Raw genomic sequence first — 12872 nt, 5'->3', positions numbered from 1 at the left:
CAGGAAATCAATCCAAGCACTGATCATTAGCTGATATCTTTGATTATATGCTGATGATACCATACAGTATTAACTCTTTGGTTACTATCGGACAGAAACCGAGGTCGATGAGAGCTGGAAGAACGAACTGAAAGAAGAAAAATAGAGCTAAAAGACACTAAAATGTTCTGAGTCTGGTGATAACTTCTAGTGTCCAGCAGGGGGCGACTCCACCAGCTCCAAACAGAAGTCTGATTGGATGGAAGTCAATGAGGAAATGATTTATCAGCTCAGTGAACAGTTTCTGCTCTCAGTCTCTAGTTTACTGTCTTCTTCAGCACAGCAGGAAGAGGCATCTCTTCTGGCTCCAAAAAACAAGATGGCGACGCCTGTGAAGCCAAACTAGAGGCTTCAAAACAGCAGCTGGTGACGTCACGCTGGCTCCGCCCACTTCTATAGACTCAGAGATAACTGGAGCTCCACTGAGCATCACTTGTTAACAAAAAGATTTTAAAAATGAGAGCAGTGCAGCTGTAAGTCTCCGTCAGCTCTGCTGTCGGAGGCGATACAGTTTCAGCAGGCCACTACATGTCTACTACTATTTCTGGAGACACCGAACAGACACTCCCCTCCTTCTCAAAGCTCTTTGTTTACATGCAAACTTTAAATTCACCACGACTGATCTGCAGACTGCTAAATATAAGATCTTCCAGACACAGCTTACAAACCCAGTTAGTCTAGTTCTTACTGTTGCCCTCTTAAATCACAACAACAGACCAGACAAACACACACATTATTTAAATACTGCGCTCAGCACAGAAAACTACCTTCTGGTGGTGAAACTTCACCGACTTGTTCCAGCTGATTTTTCTTTCTTCAGAGTTTAGAAACTCTGGTTTCTGGTGCAGCTCCTGACACTGCTGCTCAGACAGGAGCTCAGATATTTATAGTGTTTAACTGCTTACAGTCCCGACACACAGTCAGAGCTCCACAGCCTGGTTTCTGTGTCCTCACACACACTTCGCTTACACTCTGTGTGTGTGTGTGCAGTTCAAACGTGACCCTGTTTCCGTCGGCCAACTGCTTTATAAGGCCACAAATTCTAACTTATTGCCATAACCTTTAACTGCTGAGGCTAAAAATCAACTAATTAGACTAAAGTCAGTCCTTTTTTTAAATTTTTTTATAGCAAAGTAGATTTAATGTATGTAATAATTTCAGCACCTTCAGTAAAAGGTCATAAATTTGGGTTCTGTCAGGTTGTGTTTTTCATATTTTAGTTATTAAATGTTAGCAGTGACTTCAAGAGGCAGCCCAGAAAAGCAGAGTGCTATTAGTTTAGTTAACAACACACCATAAAACTTCCCCCAGATAAAAACCCAATCAGGACACTTGTACCACAAATAACTTTTATTTTGAAATCGTCATCCTGAGCTAATCATACAGCCCTTTAACACAGACATTTTACAGCTGTCGAGTTAGTAAAAAATATCATCATCCCCACTTATTTCTTTCTGTTATGGTAAAAACAACTTCACGCCGTGTTATTGATCTTCATGACGAACACAAACTCTGAAGTGGAGTCAGCTAAATGTGTGGCAGCAGGTTGGAACTTCTGTTAAACATTAAGACGATTCGTTCTCCCCCACTTTATAAACTAAGCAGTGAGGTTTGTATGTTTTAGCTCATCCAGCTGATATTTTAGATTAATGCACAAGACAATAAATTCTAATATGTGTGATATGTTAAATGTGAATGAGCAGAATCGTACAAAACCACGTGCTGCTGGCGGCCGGGTGTCTAACGCTGTGTGAGGCTCAGATCAGAGGAGAGAGAGAGAGAGAAACAAACCCAGGAGTGAGAGTGAATACTGGACTGGAAGCCCTCGTCACTCATTGGATCTATTTTACTGTTGTATTTAACTGTTGACCAGTCGATTAAACGGTTTGATGGTTGGCTGAGACTCATTTAAACCATCACTGGCTCCAGCTTCTCTTACTGAGACGAATCTCTTTGAAGACGTCAGCTTGAGCTCTGAGATTTCTATTTCTATTTCCTGTAGTTTCATTGGTAGATCTTTATTAGAATCAGATTAGTAGGGAATGAAATAACCACGAGAGGCAGCCCTGCGTGAAATACACTGAATTTAAGATGTTTCTCCTCAGTGGGGCCTTAGCGTGCTCCCTGAGGAGCTCCATGAGGAGCATCCACTCCTCTGATCAGAGATACAGCGAGCACGTCCAGCTTCTGCCTCACATCCTATTCTGTTTAACTGGCCTCAGTCAAAGTGCCTTCTGTTAGTCCCTCTACTGCATGTGAATTAACCAAATGTTAATCAGGATGAAGATGAAGATGAAGATGAGCCACACTGTGACACTGCACAGGAGTTTGGCATCTGGTAGTAAACTGCTTAATAAAGTCATCGGTAAACACTTTCTCTGGTACCTTTTCTAATAAAGTTCACTAGGATCTGATCATGACTGTTTGGAGCTTCATGTGCTCACGTGGGTCAAACTGAGGAGGAGGAGGAGGAGGAGGAGGAGGAAGTATCTTCCTCGTCTCCAACCAGCTCTGACACTCAGTTTCTTACTGCAGACGTTGGCTTTAAGGAAACATATTTTTCTGAAAGTGTCCTCACAGTAAAGTCTTTTTCTCTCTTTCCCTGAGGATACAATTAGAAGTCTTTTAGAAACCTGAAACCTAAAGCAGCAGCTGTCCAGGAAAACGTTAAGGACAAATGTTTGTGCCGACTGTCAGCTTAAACTGCCGCTGGACGTTTGTGTCCACAGAGAAACCCTTTTAAAAGTCACAGTAGGCTGCTGTTATTAGTTCAAAGCTTCAGTCACAGACTGTTTGTCTACTACATGCATGTAAAACGGAGCAACCAAAGCTTCATCTTCAAGTATCTCTAACAGACTGTAAGTTTACACTAGTGATCAAAATGAGGTTCTGTGAAACACACCAGTTTCCACCATCAACCAGCGGAAAGAAAATCAAGTAAAAGAAGTGTGAGAGCTGCAGCAGAGCTCTGAGCTTCATCCCTCCCTTCAGTCGTCTCCACACAAACACTCAGTCCATAAGGTCAGGAATGTGACACCGGCCAAACCAATAACAGTCTCAGCGTTAAGACATGAGAGAAATCACAGTGTTGTGTCGGCGTTTATCACCACCGTCTCCTGTAGGCTAATGTGAAGCTAAAGCAGGACGTGAGGAAGCCAAGTGTGTCTTATTCACAGTTTAAGAGCCGGCTTCACAGCGTCTGAAGACAGTGCTGAGGACTAATGTGGAGGTGAGAAGATGGAGTGGTACAGCCACGAGCGTTAAGACCGAGGCTGTACGTGCATCTGAAGAGTTAGCAGACGACCGCAGGGTGACCAGCAGAACGATGACAGCAGCATCAGTCTGAGCGTCTAGCAGGCGTCAACGTCTGACTGAAGTTAATGTGCTCCTGCTGTTGTTTCATGCAGTATTAATGTTTGTACTTGGCCTTAATGAGCGTTAACGCATGCTGATAGTGAGACATTACACCGGTATGGTCCTTTAAGTGTAGTGAGGATGAGCTGCCGTTTCCTGACTGATGTTAGTGCTGAACTAGCCAGCGCTCCATAAGCTGCTCCCTTTTCAATATTTAGTTATCATGTGGTTTCTTTCTGATCAAATCCAATTATGTTAAAGACCCCCCCCCCTCTCCTACAGTGTTTCAGTCTGAGCTCCAGGCTTATGGTCCTGAAGACACATGTCACATCCAGAGTATCACAGCTAGACATCAGATCAGTAGAAGAGTGTCGTCCTGTGCTGGGTTCAGACTACACTGGTCTCCTCTTCTTTACAGCTCAGACGTCCCAGCAGCAGCAGCGTTGCCCCCCCCGGTGCTCTTCCTCCATACGGGGGCGAGTGTGGTGTAGTCTGAACCCAGCTGTAGACTCTGGGTGTGTGTTCTGGGTTTGAACATCACGTTAGCAAATTGAGTCTCAGAGCGAGGCGGACTGCGGGGGGGGCGGCGGGCTCTGGGTGTGGCCGGGCTGGGGGCTCGTACAGGCACTGCTGGTGACACTGGATCCGGGACTCGGTGAAGCAGGCGGGCTGGAGGCCGAAGGCCCCTCCCTGTCTGAGCCGCCGTCATCGTCGTCGTGGGGGGAGCGGTGCTGATGGCTGACCACCACCCTGCAGGAGCACACAGGAGCATCGGTCTGATTCTCTTAAGAGAAAACTAAGTAACTGAACTGTTCTGAGCATTTTGTCTTGTTATTTTTATCATTTATTAACCAAATTTTACTCATTAATTATACAATTAATGTGCAACATAGAATTAGAAATATTTAATGTTTATTATGTAATTAAATCCTGCACATCCATATTATAAATGTTATATTATTACTTTCTTTACAAGAACAGAGCTCCAAAACCTGTGTAATATTTTCATGTCTGCATGAGTGAGTGTGTGTGTGTGTGTGTGTACCTGGATCTGGACGGGCTGCTGAGCTCTTGTCTGTGGGGCTCAACCCTGGAGACGTAGCTACACTTGGACCACTGGAGAAGAAGAGAGGAGAATAAAAACCCCACTGACTTTGTGGCTGTAAACAACAACACCACACTCAGACGTGGTCTCAGAGAGGCTCCTCACCATGTGAGCTGGGTCACTGGTTCCCAGGTGGACTCCTTTCCCACACAGAGTCCTCAGCAGACTGATACCTGCACAGAAAACAGACACTTCACACACAGAACCCATCGAACCTGATCTCACTCTGTCATTTAAAAACATGTTTACTTTTTAGACTTAATCTCATATTGTCTCTACTTTAGACGTGTTTCAATAGAACAAGACAAAGTCCTCGTAACGTCAGAACTTACTTGGCTAGTTAGCCAAGCCACTTAGCTACTAGTAAACCTGATACTGATTGTTTCCTTAAGCTGAAGAGAGATGAGGACTCGTCTCTTCTCTGGTCAGATTGTGAGCAGCAGGACTCTGATAATGATTAATCACCTTTAACTATCATTTGTGTGAATTCCTGCATCTAGTTACCACCTCGCATTACACATTACATCTTGATGCGACTCCTCTCTGCTATTTTAGGCAAATGAAATGGGACACACGGACCTTTTGACCTGTTGTTCCAGTACTTCCTCTCCCACTGGTCCAGCAGGACGTTGAGGTATCTGGGACACTCGAAGAAGCGAAGGTAGCGAGACGACGACGGGGACGGGAACACGCGCTCAAACTGTCCCAGTCGAGTCAGCTCGTCTTCGCTCTCCGCCAGCACGCGGACGTCCTCCGGGGTCAAGACGTCCAGCACCGTGGACAGGAAGTCCTGACAGAGACAGACGGAGACAAAGCTCAGGGCGCGTCGGAGTAATTCACTTTGATTGGTCCACATTTTGACTGTGTTTGTCCTCGTTTACCTGGTCGGCGTAGCGCTGGGTGAGGTAAAAGGCCCGTTTGACCTTCTCATCAGCAGACAAATCTGACTTGGTCCTCTCCCTGATGCCCCCACTCAGACTGCACACACACACACACACAGGAGGTGACTCAACAACAGGGTCTTTTCTGAGGCTTTCTGATCATTTGGGTGTACTTCCCCCTCCCTACCTGCTGGTGGAGCTGGAGGCGCTGCTGCAGGGACCGGCCACATCTTCTTTTTGGGGAACACGGAAGCCAGCCAGGTTCAGGAGGTCTCTGATCATCTGACCTTTAATGGAAACATCCAGCGCCGTGTTGGAGTGAAGGCTGGAGCAGAAACACAGCAGTTAGAAAGAAGTGTGTGGTTGGAAGTGTGTGTGTGTGTGTGTGTGAGAGAGTGTGAGTGTGAGTGTGTGTGAGAGAGTGTGAGTGTGTGTGTGTGTGAGTGTGTGAGTGTGTCTGTGTGTGCGTGCTACCTTGGTGATATGTTGACCTCCAGGATCCAGGGTTTAAGGTTCTCATCCAGCATGATATCAAAGCCGAACAACTCGTGGCAGCTGGAGGGCGTCCGAAGGTGCATCTTCAGCAGACTGTTAACGTACGGCTCCGACCTGCAAACCAACACACACACACACACACACACACACACACACACACACACACACACACACACACACACACACACACACACACACACACACACACACACACACACCACACACACACCACACACACACACACACACACACACACACACACGGGAGCTTATTTCATGATCACTGTTCCATTATCTTAAAGTGACCGACACCTCAGAGGGTGGAGTCAAAAGCAACCCTGAGATCTGTTAAAGCTGCTAACGTTAGCTGCGCTAGCCTCCAAGGCTAAAAACAAAGATCGGCTGAGTGGACCAGACCCCTCGCTCCTTCTAACGTTCAGCATCATTTTTTATTTTTTATTTCTGGACAAATAATCAGTGAGGAGGGATCGGTCGCTCTGCTGCAAACTGAGGAGCATCTGGACCACTGCAGCTTGGAGCAAATGGTGAATAAGAAGAGTTCACTTCGTCTGCACAGTAAATATTTTTGTATTCATAAAAATAGTCCATCTCCTTTGAAAACAGTCACACATCATCTACGTCACACAACATTTAGTGCAAAGTGAAAAACTAGTTTTAAAGACCGTCTTTGACGTTTCATCTGAAAAGGTGAAACATCTCACTTCATTAGACTCTGATGCAAAAAAATGAAGAGAAAGAAACATTACTGAAAACTTTCATAAATTAGAAACTGATAATCCTGCAGGTCTGAACAGGCAAACTCACGCTATGATGGTTTTGATGACGATGTCTTTAATCTTCTCCCAGATCAGAGTGGTGTTGACTCCTTTAGAACCAAGGAACTGCCACAAGGCCTTCAAAGCCCTGAATACACACAAGAACAACACACATGACACACATTTCAGTTTCACTTCTACACGTTTGTGGGAGATGAGAGAGCTGGAAACCAATCGCAGTGCTAACGTCTGTATGTCAGGATAAATGAGAAGAATCAGTTTGCTCAAAAGTGACAAAGAGCCTCATTCATAACTTTTTTTTTTCTTATAATGGGTCTAATAATTATCAGTTTCTCTGATAAAATTCATAAATAGAAGAAGAATTACACTTGAGATAGAAATCAATGGATAACTGGTATTTTCACATATACTGGGTTTGAAATGACTGGTAGGTAGTAAAAGTGTTGGAACTGGTCCAGTAGATCACCTCAGCCAGCAGCCACCAAACGGGCTGCAATGGCTGCAACGTGATCCTTTGGGACAACTGCACCTGATCACAGTAGGTCCACTAAAAGAGCTTGTTTGATCCACTGACAGGCTCAGAGTGTTATTCTAAGTGTGTGACAGCATCATGGAAAGGATCCCTACAGAGAGAGACCTGGAAGATCCTTTTGGTTTAACCACAAACAGCACACACACCAGACTACATTCACTAAAACAGGGGTTTTAGAGAACTGGACACAGGAGTTCTTGGTCCATTACTGCCTCAATGGGTTAGTTTGTTTGTGTTATTGTGTGATTTGGGTGTTTTAATGAGTTAGTTTGCATCCAAATTAACGTGTTGAAACTTCTAAGTCACAGCAACTAAACCAGCAGCTCCTGTGTTCTGTGAGCTAAAATCCCTGTTTTTGTGAATGTAGTCTGGTGTGTAACATGATTTTAGTCCTTTAGTGTTGATGCATTTTGATCTTTAAGATAAGAATCTTAAAGACAGCTTTTACTTTGAAAGGCGTCTCCAGGATGAGCCATCAGGTGAACAGGCCTCTGCTCTGTCTCACTTTGAGTCTCTCTCTTACCATTTGTGTCCCTGGCAGGCCTTGTCATCGCTGTTCGTTTGGTATTCAGAGTTCTTCTTGTTGACGCTGTAGTTGGTCAGGTGCATGAACTTGTTCCCCAGAGTCTTCATGGAAGACGAATACCTGAGGAGGAGAAGCACACGAGTGGGATTAGGACACTTATAACCTCCATCTTCAGAGTCACCAAGCAGCCATACTGACTTTAGACTACACATCTGTATAGATCTATATGTACTATACATAGACGGCACCAGACTCTGCTGGCTTCCACCTGGGGATCGTTTATGTTCCTTTTCACATGACTAATCTACAGTATTTGACCTCGTCACTGTGTGAAAACTGACTTGCAGCTGGCGAATCGAACCAGTCCGTCGGAGAAGATGTAGATTTTCAGCGGGTCGTAGGTCGTCACGTAGACGTAGATCCGCAGGTCGAACTTGTTCCCGCTGATGAGGTAGGGCTTGTGAAGGTACCTGTGAAGCACAGCCAGGAAGAGTTTTACCCTGTCGGCTGATGAATTATGTAGTGCCGGGTGACGGCCTTTTCCGGGCTACTTACTTCTGGACCAGCAGTGGCCTCTTACGGGGCATCTGGCTCCACTTGTGGATGACCTGGATACCGATTCCTCTGGCTGAAGCCGGCTACCCGAGACCAGAGAGAGTGTCAGGGACAAGTGAACTGATAACAGTGGCAGCTACAAATAACACATCTCCTTAAACTTCCACAGATTTTTCCTTTGGACTCATTTGGAACATTAATTATTCTCCAAACTTCAACTTTTCTATCAAGTAAAGTCAATAACGACTTAACGAGCATCTGAAATCCAAAAGACAAAATGAAAATATCAATAAATTAAAGGCAGATCTATCTTTCTGTTCAGGCCGTAGTTCTACACACACAAAGCAGATGGACTAAACGGCTGCGCTCCAGCAGAACGTACAGGTTTGATGATCCACTTCTGCCTGGAGCCGCTGTCCTCCCAGGCTTTGCGGAGCAGCTTGATGTCCTGAGGAAGGACGAACGTCCTGGGGAAAAAGCTGAACTCTTGTTTGCCGAAGCGAACCTGCATCTTAGACAGGTTCCTCCACAGCCGGTCCTTCCTGCCGATCTGGAACGTTCCCGGGAAGTGATTCAGCTGGGAAGGGAGACACAAGCAGAGCGAGCAGGTTCATTCTGGACGTGGTTGACCAGACCGGATGATCTCAGCTTCCTTTAAAGTTCAGGCTCCTCACCTTCTGGTGCTCTCCGAGGGATTTGAAGCAGGGCGACTTCATGTGATGTCCCCAGCAGCCCAGCCAGTCGTGGCTTTCTGCATCGACAGCAGACTTTCATCAGCAACTATTCAGTTATCTGACATGTTGTTACACACACACAAGGCTACAAGACACTACCGTTTCTGTGAACACTGACAGAAACACACGGCCACATGTTTGAAATGACATCATTCACTGTGTGAGACACGTCCTGACTTACTCTTGGTGACCTTGAAGTGTGACCTGGCGACGGTCTGCTTGACAACGTTTGGAGTCACGTTGCTGACCTTCCATTTCAGCAGTCGTCTTTGTTCTGCAGGCAGCAGCTCCACTGCAGAGCACACAGCACAAACGGTGGATGGATTTCATTTCTACGAGTGATGCACCAGCCGAGTGCAAATACTGAGACGGCTCAAAATATCATCGACGATAAGATGTAAGACCTAAACTGTTCCCAGCAGCAATCACATCTACACTGGTTTTAACAACATGGAAAAACACAACACACTTCAGTTTCCTTTAGTCATTTCAGAGAGGAATCAGCGTTAACCGGTGGGTTAGTACAGTATAACCACAACTGTGGCCTAAAATCCTCAGACAAACCAGTAAATGTGTGAAAACAAGTGTGTCTGAGCGGCTCAGGTTCAGCAGGGTGCTGATCTCTTTCCTTCTGTTTATCAGCCCCACACTCACACACTCTCTCCTCCTGGAAACATTTTTTGGGATTCACAGTTTTTGTCGTCTGCTTGACCTTTGATTGTTCTAAGAAGACATCCTAAGACTCTCTAACTTCCACTGAACACAAAGCCAATATTTGCCCCGTCTTACTCGCCTCATCATTTGTATTTATTGGTATTTCTTGCGTGAGTGAACACGACGACAGGAGAGCCAGCTGGGGAGCTGACCAGGCTACTGCTCGTGCCGACTTGCTTCATCAGTAAAACCAAAAGCTAGAATCAAGTGACTGACACGATATCAGAGTTTAGCAGGCTTTTCTCCAGCCCTCTCCTCTCCTGTCTGAGTGCCATCATCAGGTCAGCAGCTTGGATCTTTAGCTCAGGTTGAATATTTTCCCTTTTGTGTTTGGTGGAAACAGGTTGAGCCTCTGTGGTGCTGCTGCTGCTGCTGTGTGTGTGTGTGTGTGTGTGTGTGTGTGTGTGTGTCCTGACCTTTCTCGTTGGCGGTGCTGAAGTAGAGCGTCGGCGAGATGAAGGGGAACAGACTGGGAACCAAAGCCGGTTTCTCTTCTCGATCATCGTCCGGCCCCAATGACATCGGCTCCTCAACACTGAGGCGAAGAGACAAACGAGCAGACGGCTGATCAGTGGACACACACACACACACACACACAGGTATCCCAGCATCATAACTGGAGGTCAGGTAACAAAGCAAACACTCCACAGACAACACCTTCACTTTCTATACGCTCTTCCAGAACTACAGCTCCGCTTAGCTTGTTCCAATTACATGAGCTAATTGCAGGATCACAACAAAATTAAAAAGTAATGCAGCTAGAGTTACGCTCACTGACTTCTAACTCACAGGAGCTGGCAACACAGCCGGTAACACAAGTTTGCACTGTGTGCCGGTAACATGATGCTTGTGTGAGCACACACAGAGGACAAGTGTCAGGACAAACAAAACAGGCCTTCAAGAAGAAGAAGACCTCAAAATTAATGTCCCCACATTTCAAATCTGAGCACTCCTGCTCACACAGACGGGTGAAGCTGCCAATAACGGAGCACAGCAGACATGAATAACCTCCACGACAGCAGCGGTAGAACGCTCCTCTACGACAGCCCAACATTTCCAACATAACTCCACAAAATAATGAGAATTTAGGCACGAAACAAAAAAAAGCACTCACATGACAGTCATAGGAAGAAGGAGAGCTGGACAGAGGACGAGATTATCCTCTTCAAAGTTCTCTTAAATAAAATCCCTTCACCACCGGCAGGTACACAACGGCATTACAGCCAACTTAACACTATACTACACATACAGCTACAGCCTCCAGGAGAGGGTGGGGGGGTGGCCGCGGGGGGGGGGTATGTAAATGTACACATAAACAAATCAGCTGGTTGTCGGGTAAAAAGGTGACAATAGCTGTCCCTATCCAGGCTGTTTTAGCAAAGAATCAGCTCCGAGTCTTTGGTGGGGGGTTCTACTGTTGAGGCCATCACAGTGTGGAACAATGTGACGAACAAAGCAGCAGACCTTTCCACCACGCTCTGCTGCTTTCAGCCTCTTTCAACAATGCGGTGGGAGAGAATGAAAGAGAGAAAGAAAGAAAGAATCCACAGGATCTGGTGGATTTTGTGTTTTATGTGGTTTTAGGAGGCCAATTAGAAACCAGGGCCGAGCGTCCAAGGAAAGGACGGACACTTTTTGAGCTGTGCTGTATAAACACCTGTGAATGGGCCCTCACACGTGTGTTTACAGTCTGTGAAATGGACCAAAAATGTTTTTAAGTGCACTACTAAAGAGAGGATATATGAAGGAACGAGCATGTCTTTTAATTATCGACTCATTTTTATCTGATCACCGATCGTTCCTACGGCCTCAGTGAAACACTGGCACACGTAGTTCATAGAGAGATTTGTGTGGTTTCACAGCTGCTGACAGTTATTATGCTTCTCCAGGTGCAGAACAGGGAGATAAGGGTCCGAACATACAGCGAAGTGAACAACAAACAACCAGGAGAAGCCCCAGAGGTTTGGAACGTACTCCAAACTAATGTTATAATACAGATACACATCATTGTTCCTTCTTCTTATATCTGAGTGACTGATTTTAGTTTTTGGTTGCTTTTCTGTGAAGCACTCTGAGCTTTCACTCATCTAATGTATGACAGGTGCTGAGTAAATACAGTTTATTATTACTATTAGAAGTGAGTGTGAAGGAAAGACTCTCTCAGATCAGCGTCTGTCAGTGTTCCTGTTCCTGTGGTGATACACTAACGTCAGGTGGAGCATGTCAGGATGAAGAGTCCCAGAGCGCTGGGTCAGCCCGGGGCGTCACTCTGGACTGACGGCAGATGTTCGGCCTCGTGGATCTTTTGTTTATCAGTTTATCTTTTCAGCCTTTTCACCGCTCTGTTTGTGACCGACTCCCTCTACCTCCCTACGCCGGTGTGATTCATTTACCCAAACAGGGGGACAAACGGCCCAATAGACACAATAAAGATGATTGAATTGACTGATGGTGGTGTTATAATAATCATTATTATTATCATCATCATTATTTAAAACCTTCTATTTATAATCACAATAATATCGTTACTGTGAATTCTTCTGATGTCAACATGGTGCCTTACCCACAGAGGAGAGCCATGGATGCTGTGGATGAGGTGCCATCGATGGACGAACAGTCGGAATCATCTGATGAGAACAAAGAAACATAATCAATAAATAAAAACTGTCAGCTGTGTGTGTGTGTGTGTGTGTGTGTGTGTGTGTGTGTGTGTGTGTGTGTGTGTGTGTGTGTGTGTCTCACCGTCATCACTGCAGGCATTCTCCAGCTCATCAGGCAGCTCCTCCTCAGCTCCATCCACCTGTCTGGAAACAACGAACAGCAGGTGAAACACGGAGTGAGAGAAGAGCCAGAAGTGATTCTACAGGTGGAGCAGCGATCAGCTGGAGCAGCGATCAGCTGGAGCTCACCCAGACAGCTCGGCGTCTCCAGCCTGACACTCCTCCGTCGGCGAGGGGGAGGGAGGCGGCGGCGATGAAGGTGGCACGGAGGCAGCCTGCCCCGGCCTGCTCAGCTGGATCGCAGATATCCGAGAGGTCACAGAGACTACAGAGGCTCCTGCAGGACCGGGGGCCTCACCTGTGGGAGAAAGGACGGTCAGACAGGCAGTGTGTTGGTTCATCAGTGGTCAGATTCTGGGCT

General features: G+C 46.1%; 1 protein-coding gene across 1 annotated transcript; it reads right to left on the bottom strand.

The window, feature by feature from the left end:
* Positions 1 to 1382: 1382 nt before the first annotated feature.
* ttll4 (tubulin tyrosine ligase-like family, member 4) lies at positions 1383 to 12512 on the bottom strand. The gene is made up of 17 exons (XM_070838568.1): positions 12474 to 12512; positions 12295 to 12358; positions 10148 to 10266; positions 9199 to 9309; positions 8958 to 9034; positions 8666 to 8860; positions 8284 to 8366; positions 8070 to 8198; positions 7726 to 7848; positions 6699 to 6797; positions 5854 to 5988; positions 5567 to 5704; positions 5380 to 5476; positions 5078 to 5288; positions 4604 to 4671; positions 4439 to 4509; positions 1383 to 4143 (listed from the first exon to the last, which is right to left on the bottom strand). Exons 2-17 carry the CDS (start codon positions 12309 to 12311, stop codon positions 3951 to 3953), a joined length of 1866 nt encoding a protein of 621 aa, XP_070694669.1. The 5' UTR covers positions 12312 to 12358; positions 12474 to 12512; the 3' UTR covers positions 1383 to 3950.
* Positions 12513 to 12872: the final 360 nt, after the last annotated feature.

This window comes from Pempheris klunzingeri, chromosome 10 (assembly GCF_042242105.1).
Source record: "Pempheris klunzingeri isolate RE-2024b chromosome 10, fPemKlu1.hap1, whole genome shotgun sequence".
Taxonomy (NCBI): domain Eukaryota; kingdom Metazoa; phylum Chordata; class Actinopteri; order Acropomatiformes; family Pempheridae; genus Pempheris; species Pempheris klunzingeri.
This window is presented reverse-complemented; position numbering and strand designations above follow the sequence as displayed.

Excerpts from the sequence above, each read along its gene's own strand:
- ttll4 (XM_070838568.1), bottom strand. Across the intron at positions 5,705-5,853 it reads GAGGTCAACATATCACCAAG|CCTTCACTCCAACACGGCGC; the intron begins GTAGCACGCACA and ends TTTCTGCTCCAG. Across the intron at positions 5,477-5,566 it reads GCCTCCAGCTCCACCAGCAG|TCTGAGTGGGGGCATCAGGG; the intron begins GTAGGGAGGGGG and ends GTGTGTGTGCAG.